This window comes from Aquarana catesbeiana, linkage group LG13, assembly GCF_042186555.1.
Source record: "Aquarana catesbeiana isolate 2022-GZ linkage group LG13, ASM4218655v1, whole genome shotgun sequence".
Lineage (NCBI taxonomy): Eukaryota > Metazoa > Chordata > Amphibia > Anura > Ranidae > Aquarana > Aquarana catesbeiana.
Window position 1 is genome coordinate 218813535 of NC_133336.1, and position 20144 is coordinate 218833678.

A 20144-nucleotide genomic window follows, 5' to 3' on the forward strand; every position below is an offset into this window, starting at 1 on the left:
AGAACAATATATATAAAACATCTTCCGGAATTGGAATTTGGTACAGAATGAATTCGAATTTGAATAGAAAAGATTAGAATAGAATATATTATATTTTTTTCTATTCTGTTCTATTGTCTTTGCATGCTATTCTTATTTTCTATTCTATTTGAATCTTTTCTATATGAAATTCGAATTTCGCAAAATGGTTATATATAGTTTACTTTTTCAAATTCGGTCAAATTTTTTTCGAATGCGGTCGAATTTTTTCAAATTCAAATACGAAACTAAACGAATCCCGAGAACGAATGTAATGAATGCAACTAATTTAACTAAACAAATTTAGTTAAATAACGAACCGAAACTAAACTAAACAAATTTTTTCATCCTGCACATGTCTACGGAGCTCAGAAATGGCTGTGACTCAATGTACACTATCTAGATTTATTGGGACGCCTGCCTTTACACACACATGACCTTTAATGACATCCCAGTCTTAGTCCGGAGGGTTCAATATTGAGTTGGCTCCTCCCCTTTACAGATATAACAGCTTCACCTCTTCTGGGAAGGCCGTCCACAAAGTTTAGGAGGGTGTCTATGGGAATGTTTGACCATTCTTCCAGAAGAGCATTTGTGAGGTCAGGCACTGATGTTGGATGAGAAGGTCTGGCTCACAGTCTCCGCTCTAATTCATCCCAAAGGTGTTCTATCGGGTTGAGGTCAGGACTCTGTGCAGGCCAGTCAAGTTCCTCCACCCCAAACTCACTCATCCATGTCTTTATGGACCTTAATTTGTGCACTGGTCCAAATCATTTGGTGGAGGGGGGATTATGGTGTCGCAGGAGAGGGGATTATGGTGTGGGAGGGAGGGGGGATTATGGTGTCGGGGGAGGGGGATTATGGTGTCGGGGGGATTATTATGTGGTGGAGGGGGATTATGGTGTCGGGGGAGGTGGGATTATGATGTGGTAGAGGGGGGATTATGGTGGAGGGGGGATTATGGTGGGGGGGATTATGGTGTGGGGGTGGAGGGGGGATTATGGTGTGTGGGGGAGGGGGGATTATGATGTGGTGGAGGGGGGATTATGGTGGGGGGGATACGATGTGGGGGGGATTATGATGTGGGGGGGAGGGGGATCATGGTGGGGGGTTGTTTTTCAGGGGTTGGGTTGGCCCCTTAGTGAAGGGAACACTTAAGGTGTCAGCAAACCAAGACATCTTGGACAATTTCATGCTCCCAACTTTGTGGGAGGAGTTTGGGGACGGCCCCTTCCTGTTCCAACATGACTGCCCACCAGAGCACAAGGCAAGGTCCATAAAGACATGGATGAGGGAGTTTGGGGTGGAGGAACTTGACTGGCCTGCACAGAGTCCTGACCTCAACCCAATAGAACACCTTTGGAGACTGTGAGCCAGACCTTCTCATCCAACATCAGTGCCTGACCTCACAAATGCTCTTCTGGAAGAATGATCAAACATTCCCATAGACACCCTCCTAAACCTTGTGGACGGCCTTCCCAGAAGAGGTGAAGCTGTTATATCTGTAAAGGGAGGAGCCAACTCAATATTGAACCCTCCGGACTAAGACTGGGGGGTCATTAAAGATCATGTGTGTGTAAAGGCAGGCGTCCCAATACTTTTGGTGATATTCTGTGTAAACGCTGGCGTCCCAATACTTTTGTGAATATGGTGTCTTATATATAGCTGTGTGTGTAAAGGCGTCCCAATACTTTTGGGAATATGGTGTGTAAAGGGAGGCGTCCCAATACTTTTGGGAATATGGTATATATATATATATATATATATATATATATATGGCCTTGTGACATGCTGTGACCTCTTCCTCTCCTCGGCAGGATTCTTCGCTCTTTTGGCCTTGTCCGTATACACAGGGGTGACGGTGAACTTCTTCGGGAAACGTTATGCGGATTGGCGATTTTCCTGGTCGTATATTCTGGGCTGGATTGGAATTATTCTTACTGTGTCAGCAGGTATGAGAGTTCTTCCATATTATGGCCTCCATTGTGCTCCTCCCACTTTTCTATTGTCCCTCCAGTGATAATCTCTGTGTTTTCTACTTGCAGGAATCTTCCATATCTGTGCCTACGCCAGAAGCAGCCCTCAGGATGTGGGCAATGTGTCCAGCGGATGAGACCCTTCCAGCTCCTCCCTCTTCTTGTGACCCGGCCCCTGCGGGACGTCACATGGATCCGCAGAGCCCCTCCCCCGCTGTCTCTGTATTCAGCGTTTTTCTATTTTGTATTGAAGACATTGGATTTTATACTGTGTATGGACTGATTGTCCAGCCAGAATCTCTCACTGGACTGCAGATTGAATATTGAAGATATTATCTAGAAAATGTCTCATTGTCAATAAAATATACAAGTAAAAACGCTTTCTGATGATCCATATATTGGGAAACGATTGGAGTTTGTGTGCCGCCATGATTGTTGTGGAGGAGAAGATTCTGTTTATTTTTGTGTCTGTGTATCATTGGGGACATTTCCCTTCACTTCCTGTCCCAGAGACACAACAGGAAGTTAGAGAAAATCTGTGATGGGCATTTCCCTCTAAGGCAGGTGTCCCCGCTGAAGACTTGCCTCTTATTCTGAGGATAACTAACATTTTAGATTTCCATCTTTAGTGCCCTCCCCCCCCGGGTCCTCTAAAGACAGGGCGCCACCTCGAGAGACAGGGCGCCACCTCGAGAGACAGGGCGCCACCTCGAGAGACAGGGCGCCACCTCGAGAGACAGGGCGCCATCTCGAGAGACAGGGCGCCACCTCGAGAGACAGAGCGCCACCTCGAGAGACAAGGCGCCACCCCGAGAGACAGGGCGCCACCCCGAGAGACAGGGCGCCACCTCGAGAGACAGGGCGCCACCTCGAGAGACAGGGCGCCACCTCGAGAGACAGGGCGCCACCTCGAGAGACAGGGCGCCATCTCGAGAGACAGGGCGCCACCTCGAGAGACAGAGCGCCACCTCGAGAGACAAGGCGCCACCCCGAGAGACAGGGCGCCACCTCGAGAGACATGGCGCCACCTCGAGAGACATGGCGCCACCTCAAGAGACAGGACGTCACCTCAAGAGACAGGGCGCCATCTCAAGAGACAGGGCGCCACCTCAAGAGACAGGGCGCCACCTCAAGAGACAGGGCGCCACCTCAAGAGACAGGGCGCCACCTCAAGAGACAGGGCGCCACCTCAAGAGACTGGGCGCCACCTCGAGAGACAAGGCGCCACCCCGAGAGACAAGGCGCCACCCCGAGAGACAGGGCGCCACCTCAAGAGACAGGTCGCCACCTCGAGAGACAGGGCACCACCCCGAGAGACAGGGCACCACCTCGAGAGACAGAGCGCCACCTCGAGAGACAGGGCGCCACCTCGAGAGACAGGGCGCCACCTCGAGAGACAGGGCGCCACCTCGAGAGACAGAGCGCCACCTCGAGAGACAGGGCGCCACCTCGAGAGACAGGGCGCCACCTCGAGAGACAGGGCGCCACCTCGAGAGACAGAGCGCCACCTCAAATGACAGGGCGCCACCTCAAGAGACAGGGCGCCACCTCAAGATACAGGGCGCCACCTCGAGAGACAGGGCACCACCTCAAGAGACAGGGCGCCACCTCAAGAGACAGGGCACCACCCCGAGAGACAGGGCGCCACCTCGAGAGACAGGGCGCCACCTCGAGAGACAGAGCGCCACCTCAAGAGACAGGGCGCCACCTCGAGAGACAGGGCGCCACCTCGAGAGACAGGGCGCCACCTCGAGAGACAGGGCGCCACCTCGAGAGACAGGGCGCCACCTCGAGAGACAGGGCGCCACCTCGAGAGACAGGGCGCCACCTCGAGAGACAGGGCGCCACCTCGAGAGACAGGGCGCCACCTCGAGAGACAGGGCGCCACCTCGAGAGACAGGGCGCCACCTCGAGAGACAGGGCACCACCTCGAGAGACAGAGCGCCACCTCAAATGACAGGGCGCCACCGCGAGATACAGGGCCCCACCTCAAGAGACAGGGCACCACCTCAAGAAACAGAGCGCAACATCAAGAGACAGGGCACCACCTCAAGAGACAGAGCACCACCTTGAGAGACAGGGCACCACCTCAAGAGACAGGGCCCCACCTCGAGAGACAGGGCGCCACCTCGAGAGACAGAGCACCACCTTGAGAGACAGGGCCCCACCTCGAGAGACAGGTGGTCACCACGAGAGACAGGGGGCCACCTCAAGAGACAGGTCGCCACCTCGAGAGACAGGGCGCCACCTCGAGAGACAGGGCGCCACCTCGAGAGACAGGGCGCCACCTCGAGAGACAGGGCGCCACCTCGAGAGACAGGGCGCCACCTCGAGAGACAGGGCGCCACCTCGAGAGACAGGGCGCCACCTCGAGAGACAGGGCGCCACCTCGAGAGACAGGGCGCCACCTCGAGAGACAGGGCACCACCTCGAGAGACATGGCACCACCTCGAGAGACATGGCACCACCTCGAGAGACAGAGCGCCACCTCGAGAGACAGGGCGCCACCTCGAGAGACAGGGCGCCACCTCGAGAGACAGGGCGCCACCTCGAGAGACAGAGCGCCACCTCGAGAGACAGGGCGCCACCTCGAGAGACAGGGCGCCACCTCGAGAGACAGGGCACCACCTCGAGAGACAGAGCGCCACCTCAAATGACAGGGCGCCACCTCAAGAGACAGGGCGCCACCTCAAGATACAGGGCGCCACCTCGAGAGACAGGGCACCACCTCAAGAGACAGGGCGCCACCTCAAGAGACAGGGCACCACCCCGAGAGACAGGGCGCCACCTCAAGAGACAGGGCGCCACCTCGAGAGACAGAGCGCCACCTCAAGAGACAGGGCACCACCTCAAGAGACAGGGCGCCACCTCGAGAGACAGGGCGCCACCTCAAGAGACAGGGCACCACCCCAAGAGACAGGGCGCCACCCCAAGAGACAGGGCGCCACCTCGAGAGACAGGGCGCCACCTCGAGAGACAGGGCGCCACCTCGAGAGACAGGGCGCCACCTCGAGAGACAGGGCGCCACCTCGAGAGACAGGGCGCCACCTCGAGAGACAGGGCACCACCTCGAGAGACAGAGCGCCACCTCGAGAGACAGAGCGCCACCTCAAATGACAGGGCGCCACCGCGAGATACAGGGCCCCACCTCAAGAGACAGGGCACCACCTCAAGAAACAGAGCGCAACATCAAGAGACAGGGCACCACCTCAAGAGACAGAGCACCACCTTGAGAGACAGGGCACCACCTCAAGAGACAGGGCCCCACCTCGAGAGACAGGGCGCCACCTCGAGAGACAGAGCACCACCTTGAGAGACAGGGCCCCACCTCGAGAGACAGGTGGTCACCACGAGAGACAGGGGGCCACCTCGAGAGACAGGGCACCACCTCAAGAGACAGGGCGCCAACGCGAGAGACAGGGCACCACCTCGAGAGACAGGTCGCCACCTCGAGAGACAGGGCGCCACCTCGAGAGACAGGGCGCCACCTCGAGAGACAGGGCGCCACCTCGAGAGACAGGGCGCCACCTCGAGAGACAGGGCGCCACCTCGAGAGACAGGGCGCCACCTCGAGAGACAGGGCGCCACCTCGAGAGACAGGGCGCCACCTCGAGAGACAGGGCACCACCTCGAGAGACATGGCGCCACCTCGAGAGACATGGCGCCACCTCGAGAGACAGGGCGCCACCTCGAGAGACAGGGCGCCACGTCGAGAGACAGGGCGCCACCCCGAGAGACAGGGCGCCACCCCGAGAGACAGGGCGCCACCTCGAGAGACAGGGCGCCACCTCGAGAGACAGGGCGCCACCCCGAGAGACAGGGCGCCACCCCGAGAGAGAGGGCGCCACCTCGAGAGACAGGGCGCCACCTCGAGAGACAGGGCGCCACGTCGAGAGACAGGGCGCCACGTCGAGAGACAGGGCGCCACCCCGAGAGACAGGGCGCCACCCCGAGAGACAGGGCGCCACCCCGAGAGACAGGGCGCCACCCCGAGAGACAGGGCGCCACCTCGAGAGACAGGTCGCCACCTCGAGAGACAGGGCGCCACCTCGAGAGACAGGGCGCCACCTCGAGAGACAGGGCGCCACCTCGAGAGACAGGGCGCCACCTCGAGAGACAGGGCGCCACCTCGAGAGACAGGGCGCCACCTCGAGAGACAGGGCACCACCTCGAGAGACATGGCACCACCTCGAGAGACATGGCACCACCTCGAGAGAAAGGGCACCACCTCGAGAGACAGGGCGCCACGTCGAGAGACAGGGCGCCACCCCGAGAGACAGGGCGCCACGTCGAGAGACAGGGCGCCACCCCGAGAGACAGGGCGCCACCTCGAGAGACAGAGCGCCACCTCGAGAGACAGAGCTCCACCTCGAGAGACAGGGCGCCACCTCGAGAGACAGGGCGCCACTTCGAGAGACAGGGCACCACCTCAAGAGACAGGGCGCCACCTCGAGAGACAGGGCACCACCCCGAGAGACAGGGCGCCACCTCAAGAGACAGGGCGCCACCTCGAGAGACAGAGCGCCACCTCAAGAGACAGGGCGCCACCTCAAGAGACAGGGCGCCACCTCAAGAGACAGGGCGCCACCCCAAGAGACAGGGCGCCACCTCGAGAGACAGAGCACCACCTCGAGAGACAGAGCACCACCTCAGGAGACAGAGCGCCACCTTGAGAAACAGGGCGCCACCTCGAGAGACAGGGCGCCACCTCGAGACACAGGGCGCCACCTCGAGAGACAGGGCGCCACCTCAAGAGACAGGGCGCCACCGCGAGATACAGGGCCCCACCTCAAGAGACAGGGCACCACCTCAAGAAACAGAGCGCAACATCAAGAGACAGGGCACCACCTCAAGAGACAGAGCACCACCTTGAGAGACAGGGCACCACCTCAAGAGACAGGGCCCCACCTCGAGAGACAGGGCGCCACCTCAAGAGACAGGGCACCACCTCAAGAGACAGAGCACCACCTTGAGAGACAGAGCGCCACTTCAAGAGACAGGGCGCCACCTCGAGAGACAGGGCACCACCTCAAGAGACAGGGCGCCAACGCGAGAGACAGGGCACCACCTCAAGAGACAGGGCACCACCTCAAGAGACAGGGCACCACCTCAAGAGACAGGGCGCCACCTCGAGAGACAGAGTGCCACCTCGAGAGACAGAGTGCCACCTTGAGAGACAGGGCACCACCTCAAGAGACAGGGCACCACCTCAAGAGACAGGGCACCACCTCAAGAGACAGGGCACCAACTCAATAGACAGGGCGCCACCGCGAGGGACGGGGAGCCACCTCGAGAGACAGGGCACCATCTCAAGAGACCGGGCACCCACCACCTCGAGAGACAGGGCACCATCTCAAGAGACAGAGCACCACGTCGAGAGACAGGGCACCACCTCGAGAGACAGGGCACCACCTCGAGAGACAGGGCACCACCTCGAGAGACAGGGCACCATCTCAAGAGACAGGGCACCATCTCAAGAGACAGGGCACCCACCACCTCAAGAGACAGGGCATCACCTCAAGAGACAGGGCACCACCTCGAGAGACAGGGCACCATCTCCAGAGACAGGGCACCACCTCAGGAGACAGGGCGCCATCTCGAGAGACAGAGCACCACCTCGAGAGACAGAGCACCACCTCGAGAGACAGGGCGCCACCTCAAGAGACAGAGCACCACCTCAAGAGACAGGGCACCACCTCGAGAGACAGAGCACCACCTCGAGAGACAGGGCACCATCTCAAGAGACAGGGCACCACCTCAGGAGACAGGGCGCCACCTCAAGAGACAGGGCACCACCTCGAGAGACAGAGCACCACCTCATGAGACAGAGCACCACCTCAAGAGATAGAGCACCACCTCGAGAGATAGAGCACCACCTCGAGAGACAGAGCACCACCTCGAGAGAAAGGGCACCATCTCGAGAGACAGGGCACCACCTCGAGAGACAGAGCACCACCTCGAGAGACAGAGCACCACCTCAAGAGACAGAGCACCACCTCAAGAGACAGAGCACCACCTCAAGAGACAGAGCACCATCTCAAGAGACAGGGCACCACCTCAAGAGACAGGGCACCACCTCAAGAGACAGAGCACAACCTCAAGAGACAGGGCACCATCTCAAGAGACAGGGCACCACCTCAGGAGACAGGGCGCCATCTCGAGAGACAGGGCACCACCTCGAGAGACAGAGCACCACCTCGAGAGACAGAGCACCACCTCAAGAGACAGAGCACCACCTCGAGAGACAGGGCACCACCTCGAGAGACAGAGCACCACCTCAAGAGACAGAGCACCACCTCGAGAGACAGGGCACCACCTCGAGAGACAGGGCACCACCTCGAGAGACAGAGCACCACCTCAAGAGACAGGGCACCACCTCAAGAGACAGAGCACCACCTCAAGAGACAGGGCACCATCTCAAGAGACAGGGCACCACCTCGAGAGACAGGGCAACACCTCGAGAGACAGGGCACCACCTCAAGAGATAGAGCGCCACCTCGAGAGACAGGGCACCACCTCGAGAGACAGGACACCATCTCAAGAGACAGGGCACCACCTTGAGAGACAGAGCACCATGTCAAGAGACAGAGCACCACCTCAAGAGACAGAGCACCACCTTGAGAGACAGGGCATCACCTCGAGAGACAGGGCACCACCTCAGGAGACAGGGCAACACCTCGAGAGACAGGGCACCACCTCGAGAGACAGAGCACCACCTCGAGAGACAGGGCACCACCTCGAGAGACAGGGCACCACCTCAAGAGATAGAGCGCCACCTCGAGAGACAGGGCACCACCTCGAGAGACAGGACACCATCTCAAGAGACAGGGCACCACCTTGAGAGACAGAGCACCATGTCAAGAGACAGAGCACCACCTCAAGAGACAGAGCACCACCTTGAGAGACAGGGCATCACCTCGAGAGACAGGGCACCACCTCAGGAGACAGGGCAACACCTCGAGAGACAGGGCACCACCTCGAGAGACAGAGCACCACCTCGAGAGACAGGGCACCACCTCGAGAGACAGGGCACCACCTCGAGAGACAGGGCACAACCTCGAGAGACAGGGCACCACCTCAGGAGACAGGGCACCACCTCGAGAGACAGAGCACCACCTCGAGAGACAGAGCACCACCTCGAGAGACAGGGCACCACCTCAGGAGACAGGGCAACACCTCGAGAGACAGAGCACCACCTCGAGAGACAGGGCACCACCTCAAAAGACAGGGAACCACCTCAGGAGACAGGGCGCCATCTCAAGAGACAGGGCACCACCTCGAGAGACAGAGCACCACCTCGAGAGACAGAGCACCACCTCGAGAGACAGGGCACCACCTCGAGAGACAGGGCACCACCTCGAGAGACAGGGCACCACCTCGAGAGACAGAGCACCACCTCAAGAGACAGGGCACCACCTCGAGAGACAGGGCACCATCTCAAGAGACAGGGCACCACCTCAGGAGACAGGGCACCACCTCAAGAGACAGAGCACCACCTCGAGAGACAGAGCACCACCTCCAGAGACAGAGCACCACCTCGAGAGACAGGGCGCCACCTCGAGAGACAGAGCACCACCTCGAGAGACAGAGCACCACCTTGAGAGACAGGGCACCACCTCAAGAGACAGGGCACCACCTCAGGAGACAGAGCACCACCTCCAGAGACAGGGCACCACCTCGAGAGACAGGGCACCACCTCGAGAGACAGAGCACCACCTCGAGAGACAGGGCACCACCTCGAGAGACAGGGCACCACCTCAAGAGACAGGGCACCACCTCGAGAGACAGGGCACCACCTCGAGAGACAGGGCACCACCTCAAGAGACAGAGCACCACCTCAAGAGACAGGGCACCCACCACCTCAAGAGACAGGGCACCACCTCAAGAGACAGGGCACCACCTCAAGAGACAGGGCACCACCTCGAGAGACAGGGCACCACCTCGAGAGACAGGGCACCATCTCAAGAGACAGGGCACCACCTCAAGAGACAGGGCACCACCTCGAGAGACAGGGCACCATCTCAAGAGACAGGGCACCCACCACCTCAAGAGACAGGGCACCACCTCAAGAGACAGGGCACCACCTCGAGAGACAGGGCACCACCTCAGGAGACAGGGCGCCATCTCAAGAGACAGAGCACCACCTCGAGAGACAGAGCACCACCTCGAGAGACAGGGCGCCACCTCAAGAGACAGAGCACCACCTCAAGAGACAGGGCACCACCTCGAGAGACAGAGCACCACCTCGAGAGACAGGGCACCATCTCAAGAGACAGGGCACCACCTCAGGAGACAGGGCGCCACCTCAAGAGACAGGGCACCACCTCGAGAGACAGAGCACCACCTCAAGAGATAGAGCACCACCTCGAGAGACAGAGCACCACCTCGAGAGAAAGGGCACCATCTCGAGAGACAGGGCACCACCTCGAGAGACAGACCACCACCTCGAGAGACAGAGCACCACCTCAAGAGACAGAGCACCATCTCAAGAGACAGGGCACCACCTCAAGAGACAGGGCACCACCTCAAGAGACAGAGCACAACCTCAAGAGACAGGGCACCATCTCAAGAGACAGGGCACCACCTCAGGAGACAGGGCGCCATCTCGAGAGACAGGGCACCACCTCGAGAGACAGAGCACCACCTCGAGAGACAGAGCACCACCTCAAGAGACAGAGCACCACCTCGAGAGACAGGGCACCACCTCGAGAGACAGAGCACCACCTCAAGAGACAGGGCACCACCTCGAGAGACAGGGTACCATCTCAAGAGACAGGGCACCACCTCAGGAGACAGGGCACCACCTCGAGAGACAGAGCACCACCTCGAGAGACAGAGCACCACCTCGAGAGACAGAGCACGACCTCCAGAGACAGAGCACCACCTCAAGAGACAGAGCACCACCTCAAGAGACAGAGCACCACCTCAAGAGACAGAGCACCATCTCAAGAGACAGGGCACCACCTCAGGAGACAGAGCACCACCTCGAGAGACAGGGCACCACCTCGAGAGACAGGGCACCACCTCGAGAGACAGGGCAACACCTCGAGAGACAGAGCACCACCTCGAGAGACAGGGCACCACCTCAAGAGACAGGGCACCACCTCAAGAGACAGGGCACCACCTCGAGAGACAGAGCACCATCTCGAGAGACAGGGCACCACCTCGAGAGACAGGGCACCACCTCGAGAGACAGGGCACCACCTCGAGAGACAGGGCACCACCTCGAGAGACAGGGCACCACCTCGAGAGACAGGGCACCCACCACCTCAAGAGACAGGGCACCACCTCAAGAGACAGGGCACCACCTCGAGAGACAGGGCACCATCTCAAGAGACAGGGCACCACCTCAAGAGACAGGGCACCACCTCAAGAGACAGGGCACCACCTCGAGAGACAGGGCACCATCTCAAGAGACAGGGCACCATCTCAAGAGACAGGGCACCACCTCGAGAGACAGGGCACCATCTCAAGAGACAGGGCACCATCTCAAGAGACAGGGCACCCACCACCTCAAGAGACAGGGCACCACCTCAAGAGACAGGGCACCACCTCGAGAGACAGGGCACCATCTCAAGAGACAGGGCACCACCTCGAGAGACAGAGCACCACCTCGAGAGACAGGGCACCACCTCAAGAGACAGGGCACCACCTCGAGAGACAGAGCACCACCTCGAGAGACAGGGCACCATCTCGAGAGACAGGGCACCACCTCGAGAGACAGGGCACCACCTCGAGAGACAGGGCACCACCTCAAGAGATAGAGCGCCACCTCGAGAGACAGGGCACCACCTCGAGAGACAGAGCACCACCTCAAGAGACAGAGCACCACCTCGAGAGACAGGGCACCACCTCGAGAGACAGGGCACCATCTCAAGAGACAGGGCACCACCTCAGGAGACAGGGCACCACCTCGAGAGACAAAGCACCACCTCGAGAGACAGAGCACCACCTCCAGAGACAGGGCACCACCTCGAGAGACAGGGCACCATCTCAAGAGACAGGGCACCACCTCAGGAGACAGGGCACCACCTCGAGAGACAAAGCACCACCTCGAGAGACAGAGCACCACCTCAAGAGACAGAGCACCACCTCCAGAGACAGAGCACGACCTCCAGAGACAGAGCACCACCTCAAGAGACAGAGCACCACCTCAAGAGACAGAGCACCACCTCAAGAGATAGGGCACCATCTCGAGAGACAGGGCACCACCTCGAGAGACAGGGCACCACCTCGAGAGACAGGGCACCACCTCGAGAGACAGGGCACCACCTCGAGAGACAGGGCACCACCTCAAGAGATAGAGCGCCACCTCGAGAGACAGGGCACCACCTCGAGAGACAGAGCACCATCTCAAGAGACAGGGCAACACCTTGAGAGACAGAGCACCATCTCAAGAGACAGAGCACCACCTCGAGAGACAGGGCACCACCTCGAGAGACAGGGCACCACCTCGAGAGACAGGGCACCACCTCGAGAGACAGGGCACCCACCACCTCAAGAGACAGGGCACCACCTCAAGAGACAGGGCACCACCTCGAGAGACAGGGCACCATCTCAAGAGACAGGGCACCACCTCAAGAGACAGGGCACCACCTCAAGAGACAGGGCACCACCTCGAGAGACAGGGCACCATCTCAAGAGACAGGGCACCATCTCAAGAGACAGGGCACCACCTCGAGAGACAGGGCACCATCTCAAGAGACAGGGCACCATCTCAAGAGACAGGGCACCCACCACCTCAAGAGACAGGGCACCACCTCAAGAGACAGGGCACCACCTCGAGAGACAGGGCACCATCTCAAGAGACAGGGCACCACCTCGAGAGACAGAGCACCACCTCGAGAGACAGGGCACCATCTCAAGAGACAGGGCACCACCTCAGGAGACAGGGCGCCACCTCAAGAGACAGGGCAGCACCTCGAGAGACAGAGCATCACCTCAAGAGATAGAGCACCACCTCGAGAGACAGAGCACCACCTCGAGAGAAAGGGCACCATCTCAAGAGACAGGGCACCACCTCGAGAGACAGAGCACCACCTCGAGAGACAGAGCACCACCTCAAGAGACAGGGCACCATCTCAAGAGACAGGGCACCACCTCAGGAGACAGGGCGCCATCTCGAGAGACAGGGCACCACCTCGAGAGACAGAGCACCACCTCGAGAGACAGAGCAACACCTCGAGAGACAGAGCAACACCTCGAGAGACAGGGCACCACCTCGAGAGACAGGGCACCACCTCGAGAGACAGAGCACCACCTCAAGAGACAGGGCACCACCTCGAGAGACAGGGCACCACCTCAGGTGACAGGGCACCACCTCCAGAGACAGAGCACCACCTCCAGAGACAGAGCACCACCTCCAGAGACAGAGCACCACCTCCAGAGACAGAGCACCACCTCGAGAGACAGAGCACCACCTCAAGAGACAGGGCACCATCTCAAGAGACAGGGCACCACCTCAGGAGACAGAGCACCACCTCGAGAGACAGAGCACCACCTCGAGAGACAGGGCACCACCTCGAGAGACAGGGCACCACCTCAAGAGATAGAGCGCCACCTCGAGAGACAGGGCACCACCTCGAGAGACAGAGCACCATCTCAAGAGACAGGGCAACACCTTGAGAGACAGAGCACCATCTCAAGAGACAGAGCACCACCTTGAGAGACAGAGCACCACCTCGAGAGACAGGGCACCACCTCGAGAGACAGGGCACCACCTCGAGAGACAGGGCACCACCTCGAGAGACAGAGCACCACCTCGAGAGACAGGGCACCACCTCGAGAGACAGGGCACCACCTCGAGAGACAGGGCACCACCTTGAGAGACAGGGCACCACCTCGAGAGACAGGGCACCACCTCGAGAGACAGGGCACCACCTCAGGAGACAGGGCACCACCTCGAGAGACAGAGCACCACCTCAAGAGACAGGGCACCACCTCGAGAGACAGAGTACCACCTCGAGAGACAGGGCACCACCTCGAGAGACAGGGCACCACCTCGAGAGACAGAGCACCACCTCGAGAGACAGGGCACCATCTCAAGAGACAGGGCACCACCTCAGGAGACAGGGCACCACCTCAAGAGACAGGGCACCACCTCAAGAGACAGGGCACCACCTCGAGAGACAGGGCACCATCTCAAGAGACAGGGCACCACCTCAGGAGACAGGGCGCCATCTCAAGAGACAGAGCACCACCTCGAGAGACAGAGCACCACCTCGAGAGACAGGGCGCCACCTCAAGAGACAGGGCGCCACCTCAAGAGACAGAGCACCACCTCAAGAGACAGGGCACCACCTCGAGAGACAGAGCACCACCTCGAGAGACAGGGCACCATCTCAAGAGACAGGGCACCACCTCAGGAGACAGGGCGCCACCTCAAGAGACAGGGCACCACCTCGAGAGACAGAGCACCACCTCATGAGACAGAGCACCACCTCAAGAGACAGAGCACCACCTCGAGAGACAGAGCACCACCTCGAGAGAAAGGGCACCATCTCAAGAGACAGGGCACCACCTCGAGAGACAGAGCACCACCTCGAGAGACAGAGCACCACCTCAAGAGACAGAGCACCACCTCAAGAGACAGAGCACCACCTCAAGAGACAGAGCACCACCTCAAGAGACAGGGCACCACCTCAAGAGACAGGGCACCATCTCAAGAGACAGGGCACCACCTCAAGAGACAGAGCACCACCTCAAGAGACAGGGCACCATCTCAAGAGACAGGGCACCACCTCAGGAGACAGGGCGCCATCTCGAGAGACAGGGCACCACCTCGAGAGACAGAGCACCACCTCGAGAGACAGAGCACCACCTCCAGAGACAGAGCACGACCTCAAGAGACAGGGCACCACCTCGAGAGACAGAGCACCACCTCGAGAGACAGAGCACCACCTCGAGAGACAGGGCACCACCTCGAGAGACAGGGCACCACCTCGAGAGACAGAGCACCACCTCGAGAGACAGAGCACCACCTCAAGAGACAGAGCACCACCTCAAGAGACAGAGCACCACCTCAAGAGACAGAGCACCACCTCAAGAGACAGAGCACCACCTCAAGAGACAGAGCACCACCTCAAGAGACAGGGCACCATCTCAAGAGACAGGGCACCACCTCAAGAGACAGAGCACCACCTCAAGAGACAGGGCACCATCTCAAGAGACAGGGCACCACCTCAGGAGACAGGGCGCCATCTCGAGAGACAGGGCACCACCTCGAGAGACAGAGCACCACCTCGAGAGACAGAGCACCACCTCCAGAGACAGAGCACGACCTCAAGAGACAGGGCACCACCTCGAGAGACAGAGCACCACCTCGAGAGACAGAGCACCACCTCGAGAGACAGGGCACCACCTCGAGAGACAGGGCACCACCTCGAGAGACAGAGCACCACCTCAAGAGACAGGGCACCACCTCGAGAGACAGGGCACCATCTCAAGAGACAGGGCACCACCTCGAGAGACAGGGCACCACCTCGAGAGACAGGGCACCACCTCGAGAGACAGGGCACCACCTCGAGAGACAGAGCACCACCTCGAGAGACAGGGCACCACCTTGAGAGACAGGGCGCCACCTCGAGAGACAGAGCACCACCTCGAGAGACAGAGCACCACCTCGAGAGACAGAGCACCACCTTGAGAGACAGGGCACCACCTCAAGAGATAGAGCGCCACCTTGAGAGACAGGGCACCACCTTGAGAGACAGGGCACCACCTCGAGAGACAGGGCACCACCTCAGGAGACAGGGCACCACCTCGAGAGACAGAGCACCACCTCGAGAGACAGAGCACCACCTTGAGAGACAGGGCACCACCTCGAGAGACAGGGCACCACCTTGAGAGACAGGGCACCACCTCGAGAGACAGGGCACCACCTTGAGAGACAGGGCACCACCTCGAGAGACAGGGCACCACCTCGAGAGACAGAGCACCACCTCGAGAGACAGGGCGCCACCTCGAGAGACAGGGCGGAGTTATCATTTACGACGGGGGGGCTCCAGCCTATAATGGGGAGTTTTGATCTTTTCTTAATATAGAACTTGGAAGAAGGTAGAAGATGGGGGGGTTGGGGGGTCCACAAATATCCTTATCGGATCCCTTCCAGACTCCTTGGATCCAGAAAAAGTCCAGCTTCACAGGACCAGAACCTTTAGGGGTGGGAAAAAGACCCAGGGTGATAACCCCTCCCACATTTTAAAGTAAGTCCAGCCCAAGCCCGGCATCACTTTGGGGGGGAGGAGTTTAGGGTCACTTACTGGTTGCTGCCTCCTCTGCCCCTCCTCCCGGCCCCCAAACAGACTTATTGGAGGAACACCTGGAATTGGGGTGACAATCGGACTGGTTATGGGTGAGGTTGTCACCTTTTCTTCAAGTCGAACCCCAACACTGATGGCGCAATTTTCTTTTATAGTATAAACTAGTCATATGAAGGTAATCACAAGAGTTCCCCTTTACATCAGAGTCCACAGAGTTCTCCTTTACATCAGAGTCCACAGAGTCCCCCTTTACATCAGAGTCCACAGAGTCCCCTTTACATCAGAATCCACAGAGTCCCCCTTTACATCAGAGTCCACAGAGTCCCCCTTTACATCAGAGTCCACAGAGTCCCCCTTTACATCAGAGTCCACAGAGTCCCCCTTTACATCAGAGTCCACAGAGTCCCCCTTTACATCAGAGTCCACAGAGTCCCCCTTTACATCAGAGTCCACAGAGTCCCCCTTTACATCAAAGTCCACAGAGTTCCCCTTTACATCAGAGTCCACAGAGTCCCCCTTTACATCAGAGTCCACAGAGTCCCCCTTTACATCAGAGTCCACAGAGTCCCCCTTTACATCAGAGTCCACAGAGTCCCCCTTTACATCAGAGTCCACAGAGTCCCCCTTTACATCAGAATCCACAGAGTCCCCCTTTACATCAGAATCCACAGAGTCCCCCTTTACATCAGAATCCACAGAGTCCCCCTTTACATCAGAGTCCACAGAGTCCCCCTTTACATCAGAGTCCACAGAGTTCCCCTTTACATCAGAGTCCACAGTGTCCCCAGAGTTCCCTTTCACTGTAAGGGGGGACTCTGCAGACTCTGATGTACGGAGAGGACTGTGATGTAAGGGTGAACTCTGGGGACTCTAACGTAAGGCATGTTCTGGTAATCCTGATCTAAGGGGGAACACTGAGAACTCTGATGTACGGAGGGGACTCTGATGTAAGGGAGAACTCTGGGGACCCTGATTTGAGGAGGGGGATCACTGTGGCCTCTGATATAAGGGGTGCTCTGATATAAGGGGTGCTCTGAGGACCCTGATTCCCCTTAGTGTACTCACTCAGAGGCAGGAGAGAGAAGGGGGGAGACTTCAGTCACAGACAGGGATGGATGGTGAGCTCACTCACCGCTTGGCACCTCTCACCCAGATGTATCTGAGGCTGCTGGACTTCAAATTTCTGGCCCCCACTTCCCTTTTCTGAGGCACAGCGCCGGGGATTGGGGTGTGGGGGAGGGGCAGACACAGGGGGGGGCGGGAAGAAGAGATGCAGAATGAGCCCCCTCTCCTCTCCTGTCTGTGGGGGGAGGGGGGATTGTTAGTGTTGGCTTTGGGCAGTGTGAGAGAATGTAACAGACACTCTCAGCTGAGTCAATTGCAGTCAGCAACTCTGCTGAGAAGTCATAGTCCGGTCTAAACAATGTGTCCGGGTTTCAGACAGTTTAACACCCGGACACATGATTCCAAACCCGGACTGTCCGGGTGAATCCTGAACAGGTGGCGACCCTAGTTATGGCCACACTAAGATTCACTTGATTACTGTATAAAGCGGTGAATCCAGCAAACTGTAGCTCCCTCTACCCCAGGTAGGATGTACTAGAGGTCTGTTGTGTTTTTGTTACAGCCGGTACGGGTAAATTTAGGCAGGCCTTGCTGTGAGCTAGGCCCGTTTGTTTTGATGTGGGGGTTGGGAGTGGTCTGAGTGTAGCAGCAGGTGACTGACATGTACTTCATCTCTCTGGCGCCTCCTCTGTTTCTGGAAGGTTCTGGAAAGAAGGCAGGGCAGAGGATTGGAGTGCCATGGAGTACATCAGGGAGCCCTGACCAATCCCCAACTAGGATTGGCAGGGGGAAGGCCTCCTATATATACTCATGGTCAGAACTAGTAATGGAGTGTTAGGCCTTGGAGGGAGCCCCTTTCTGGGGGGCTGGGAAGGAACCCCTTCATACAATGATATCTTGGGGTGTCCTGAGCAGGAAGAGGACAGCGGGGAGCACTGCCGGGCAAGTCTCTAGGAGGGATCCATTCCGGGGTCGGTGTGGAGATCTGGAAGAGACATGCCAGGATTGGATGTGATTGGTTGTCAGGACTTTCTGGGATCAGTAGTCCACCAAGATCCAGAACTTCTTTTCATCGCTATTGGTTGCTACACCAAGGGGGCCTGAAGACCAGAAAATGGCGGATATTGAAGACCTGGGACTTATTCAGAGTGAGGCCTAACCTTGTGGTGACCGGAATCTGGGATTGATCAGAAGAGAAGGTGGAGCTTTAGAGACACCAATATAAATCCAAAATCGTTTGTTCAAATCAATAAAATCAATCATCTGGGCATCCCATGTCCCTTCCCCCTTCCCCCTCAATAAAACAAGCTGAAGGACTGTTCATTGTCTGGCAATGTGTGTGGAATGCTGAGAAGGGTGACGGGAGGAACTACTACACTCAGCAACCCCACGGGGGGGCCCTGCTACAAAACATTCTCTACAGGTGAATCTTCCAAAGACAGCGATTGATTCTCCACCAGAGAATGTTATGTGACAATCACGTCCCGTCATGTCTCATTTCTCTCAGAAGATACGGAAAGCAGCCGGCTGTGATTCATCGTCATCCAGAGCAGACAGGGAGTCACCCCAGAAAACCCCGCTCACCCTTCATATGTCAGGCAGTCTCAGACCCCACCAGCCTTGGCCCCGGGCGTCACCCTGACAACTCCGCACAGACAACTCACATTCCCAACTTTACAAACCATCAGCAAATTCCTGCAATGTCTGTATTGTAAGACAGATCTTCCTGTAGTGTGTTCTAGATCAGGGGTCTCCAAACTGCAGCCGGGGGGCCGGATGTGGCCCTTTGCTTGCCTTTATCCGGCCCTTGGAGCACTATTCCTCACACTGACACCAATGATGGGACACTATTCCTTCCACTGACACCAATGATGGGACACTATTCCTCCCACTGACACCAATGATGGGACACTATTGATCTTTTATTAAAAGAATCAAGCAACCAATTTTATACAAAAGTAAAAAACAAAACCATAGTACAAAACTTCAACAGAAATCCAAGGAATACACATCCATGTTCAGAATATATACAATATATACATAATCCACTACCAAAACTATTTACATAAAGCAGCAGAGAGGGCCTAAGAGGCACAACCCATCACCTATGTACGCAGCCATTTATCAAAAATTAATCCAAAAAAATAATAATCTAGGATGATAAGAGACAGACAGCCACACCCGGGAAAGAGACTCCTGGCAGTCAGGGAGGCTTGAAACCCCTCCACGCCTTCAACCAAGCCCCCTGACTCCGCTTGTCTCTCTCGAGTACCCGAATCTTCTCCACCTCATGCAAAATGTCATACACCACCACCTGAACAGGAAGGATTTTACGCCGAATGCTGACCTGACACCGTGCGTTCCAAGTGAAATAACGGACTACTAGGCTAACTAGAAAAAGTGTATCTAAACAAAAAACCCCACCAGTATTGAATGCTCCGTACACCCACTCAGCATAACCCAGCCTGGAGAGGAAAGGGACACAGAGGGCCCGTCCCACCTGTTTGTACACCTCTATGTTAAAAGGGCAATGAAGCAGAAAATGGTCCATAGTCTCCTCCTCACCTGCACACTCCTCCCGAGGACAGCTACGATCCACCCCACTGCGGAATTTCAAATTGCCCCTAACATAGAGTCTCCCATGGAAGCACAACCAGACCAGATCCCTGAATTTAGGGGGTACTCTGTCCAAATTAATAAGTCTTAACCCTGCCCTCAAAACTGGGCCTGGGCAATCCCTTAAGGCCAGTGGGTCATGAAAGACTTCGCTCAAGACTCGACTCATAAGGACTTTCCTCGGAACCGATCTGAGATCTTCAGCCGA

General features: G+C 57.5%; 1 protein-coding gene across 1 annotated transcript in view; it reads left to right on the forward strand.

Annotated features, from left to right (window-relative positions):
• Positions 1 to 2334, forward strand: part of LOC141116494 (lens fiber membrane intrinsic protein-like) — a 66628-nt gene extending 64294 nt beyond the window's left edge. Inside the window, exons 4-5 of the mRNA XM_073608859.1 lie at positions 1836 to 1970; positions 2064 to 2334. Coding sequence (XP_073464960.1) covers positions 1836 to 1970; positions 2064 to 2131 — 203 coding nt within the window. The 3' untranslated portion in view covers positions 2132 to 2334. The remainder of the gene's footprint in view (positions 1 to 1835; positions 1971 to 2063) is intronic.
• Positions 2335 to 20144: the final 17810 nt, after the last annotated feature.